Here is a 3,386-nt window from a genome sequence, read left to right on the forward strand (position 1 = left end):
TGACATCGAGGAGGCCGCTCAACTCAAGAAGCTCGAGATCGAGGCCACCAATGCCGAGACCAAAGCCAAAGAGGTGGCACTCGCGTTCATGAGCGTCGACAAGAACAACATGTCACCGGAGAGGAAGGCTTGGTTCACGAACCGACAGAAGGAGATATTCGCTCGTGACGGCCTGAACTAGGTGAGACCATGGCCATGGTGGTTGTCCATTTTGAAGGCTGACTGCTGTGCCGGCCACTGGCTTTGTTGCCGGCGCCAAAAGCTTGTCATTTTGAAGGCTGGCTCGTGTGCCTGCCGCTGGCTTTGTTATCGGCGCCAAAAGCTTGTCATTTTGAAGGCTGGCTCGTGTGCCTGCCGCTGGCTTTGTTGTCGGCCCCAAAAACTTGTCCATTTTGAAGGTTGGCTCGTGTGCCGGCCACTAGCTTTGTTGCCAGCGTGAAACTTGGGTGACCATTCTGTAGGTTGCTGGCTTTGTTGCCGGCCGGCATGAACTGGCGAGAACGCGGCCACTGGCGTGAATTATGGCCATTTAGCTATACCATTTGTTCTTTTCTTATTTTGCATGCACAACGAACGAGATGCGGCCGAAATACGGTCGTCCGTTGGGCGCATGACCGGCGTATCGCCAAATTCGACCAAACACGGCCATATTGTCACCCTCAAACGGACAAAAAAACGGACGAAACGGGCGTCCATTTGAGGTCGTGCGTTGGAGTTGGCCTTACTACTCCAAACAAGGTTTGTCCGTTTCCACTAAACTTGCGTCCGCATCCCTGCTAGATGATGATTGATCTACAAACTACGGGGCTATGTATGTATATACTACTACTACATTGGAAATTTTTGGTTGGAGTACCCTGTTTTGCTCCAATTGTCCTCATCTTGTGGCTCGCTTTGCATTTCTTTTCTTCAAAAAGGAGCCTACGATGCGGCGCCGGCTTTGAACGGAGACGGCCACTGGCTCCGCTACCCGCCTACACTATAACACTATGTTAGGCTAGAACCTAGAACTAGCAGCTAGCAGCAAGTCGGACCAGTCAGCGAGACGCGTAAAGGAAACGGTCCACTGCCGCTGGGGCCGGCAAGAACTATCTGAATTTTGCTGTGGAACATTTGGCTCAATTCAAATAACATCATGAACAGTGGACGCCACATGAGTCAAGCATGCAGCGTTGGTATCTCTACCCATTGAGGAAACAACAAGCGCGTCACGCACCGTTGATCACGCGAAAACACACGCGCGTACGGTCATGCATACACAAAATCACAGGAGCTGAGCACCACATCCAAGTGGCGCACCGGCAAAATTCTGCAACGTCTCAGGAGCAGCAGCAGACGGAGCACCTCACGATGCCGTTCTCGTTGCACTCCGTGCACCGCCGGAACCCCGCGCCGCCGCCGTCCGTCCCTTCGCCGTCTTCTTCCTCGTCGTCCTCTTCGTCCACGTACACCTTGCAGCTGCCGGAGCAGGCCTCGCAGAGCACGAACCGGGCGTCCCCGCACGCTTCGCACGCGCCGGGGCCCCCGCTCTCGCACCCGGCGAGCCTCGCGGCCAGCTCCCCTGTCTCGTGCAGCCGCTTCAGCTCCTCCGCGTTGCCCACGAGCTCCCCGTCCACGAACAGGCTCGGCAGTGTCGGCGCGGCCGGCGCCCAGCACTTGGCGAGGGCGCCGGCCCTGAGGCCGAGGAGGCCGTGCAGCTCGTCGCGGAAGCCGCGGTGCATGGACACGTCCCGCTCGTCGATGCGCACGCCGTAGCCCTTGAGGATGGCGCGCGCCAGGCTGCAGTCCTCGTGCGTGGCGCGCACGCCGCGCAGCGACGTGAAGTAGAGCACGGCCTTACGCGGCGGCGGTGGCGCCTTGGCCTTGCTCGCCGTCTCCTCGTCGTTCACGGAGGGCATCCTCATGGGAAGCGGCGTGACCTTGGATGACGCGGCGAACTCCTGCTGTGCCGCGGCGGCGATCGGGAACGAGAAGGAGTGGCGCCCGAACGGCGCGGCCAGCAACGGCGAGTGCTCCTCCAGGCCGGCCATGAGCGCCCACGCGTCGATGTCCTCGGGCTCGTTGGGCGGCGTCATGGTCGGCGTGCGCGGCACGAACCTCCTGGGCGCGCACACGCCGGCGTCAGCGGCCTCGGGCGCACGCAGTCCGGCGGCCTTGTCGACCTCGAGGGACCCGAGCGTGGACGACGTGAGCCGCACGAGGTGGGCGCCGGCGTCGAAGCGGGCGGGGAACGACTGGCAGCGCGGCAGCGGGAGCGGCGACGGGCAGTACCGGAGGTCATGCCGAGCTTGCCTCGAGGTGGTGCACCCCATGATGGCTATGGCAGTGCCAAATGTGCAACGTGAGGAGCGTGTGTGTGACTGTGTGGATGTGATCACTCGCCAGGAGCGAGTGGTGCTGCTTTTGAGGGGTTCTAAGTAGTAGTACTGGATGGATTCAGCCGGACGCTAATCTTTAGGGATTGAGGTTTAGGATCTTACATATGGCATTGGGGGGATAAAACCAGCACGCGGGAGACGATAAGTGGTGAGATTTAGTGGGCAAGTGTGATTTAGTTTATGTAACCTGTCCTAGAAAGGATAACCATAATATTTTTCTCTGGAAACATCCTTTTATGAAAGTAATGGTTTTGGAACATTCATGCTTTGGACTTTGGACATTTGGAGCCAAGTTCGGATGTTTGTGGTCCAGTTCATGAATCGTGAGTAGGTGTAGTACTGCTATTCATTCTGTTGATTTTGTTTGAACTTTGTTGGTGGTACCATCGCCGTTCAAGTTGCTTGTCCGCATCAAAATGCGGGCTATTTTATCCGGTTAATTAGGACCTAATGAAAATTGTGGATGGATGCACACTCTACTTTAAGCGCCCATGCAATAGCAACAAAAAAAGATAGTGAAACATACAACGGGTAGGAGCAATGTTGTACTATGGCAGTGGTTATGGCTTTCGAAGTTAAACAGTACACCCTTCCATTTTCTTGCATTCCTTTCTTCGTTTGCATCACCGTTCACCTGTTCCCCTTGATTCTAGGGCCCTGTTCACGGGGCACTAGCTTTGGAGCTCCTCTTTTGTTGCACTTGCACACAAACAGATATAGGCTTGCAACTTTAGGAACAAGCTAAAGGTTTGCATGTAAAGAAATTCTAAAGTAAGCAAATGGTTGAATGGAGCCATCGGCTATGGGAGGACAAAATTGTTAAATAAGCTAGCAAATTTGGGGGATTTAACAATATGTATTCTTGTTTTAACTTGTTTCTACAATAATAACCACCCTAACCTCTGCATCAATTGATGCACACACACATATATTATTGATTATTTAATGATGCCGAGCAAGTCCGGCATCAAATCGGCTTGCAGAAAAATAAAGAAAGATCGAGGCCGT

The 3,386-nt window shown here is 54.8% G+C and overlaps 1 protein-coding gene across 1 annotated transcript; it reads right to left on the reverse strand.

The window, feature by feature from the left end:
- Positions 1–1,128: 1,128 nt before the first annotated feature.
- On the reverse strand, positions 1,129–2,466 carry LOC125554190 (uncharacterized protein At3g28850). Its single transcript, XM_048717783.1, has one exon. It carries the CDS (start codon positions 2,310–2,312, stop codon positions 1,320–1,322), a length of 993 nt encoding a protein of 330 aa, XP_048573740.1. The 5' UTR covers positions 2,313–2,466; the 3' UTR covers positions 1,129–1,319.
- Positions 2,467–3,386: the final 920 nt, after the last annotated feature.

Source organism: Triticum urartu, chromosome 4, assembly GCF_003073215.2.
Source record: "Triticum urartu cultivar G1812 chromosome 4, Tu2.1, whole genome shotgun sequence".
Taxonomy (NCBI): domain Eukaryota; kingdom Viridiplantae; phylum Streptophyta; class Magnoliopsida; order Poales; family Poaceae; genus Triticum; species Triticum urartu.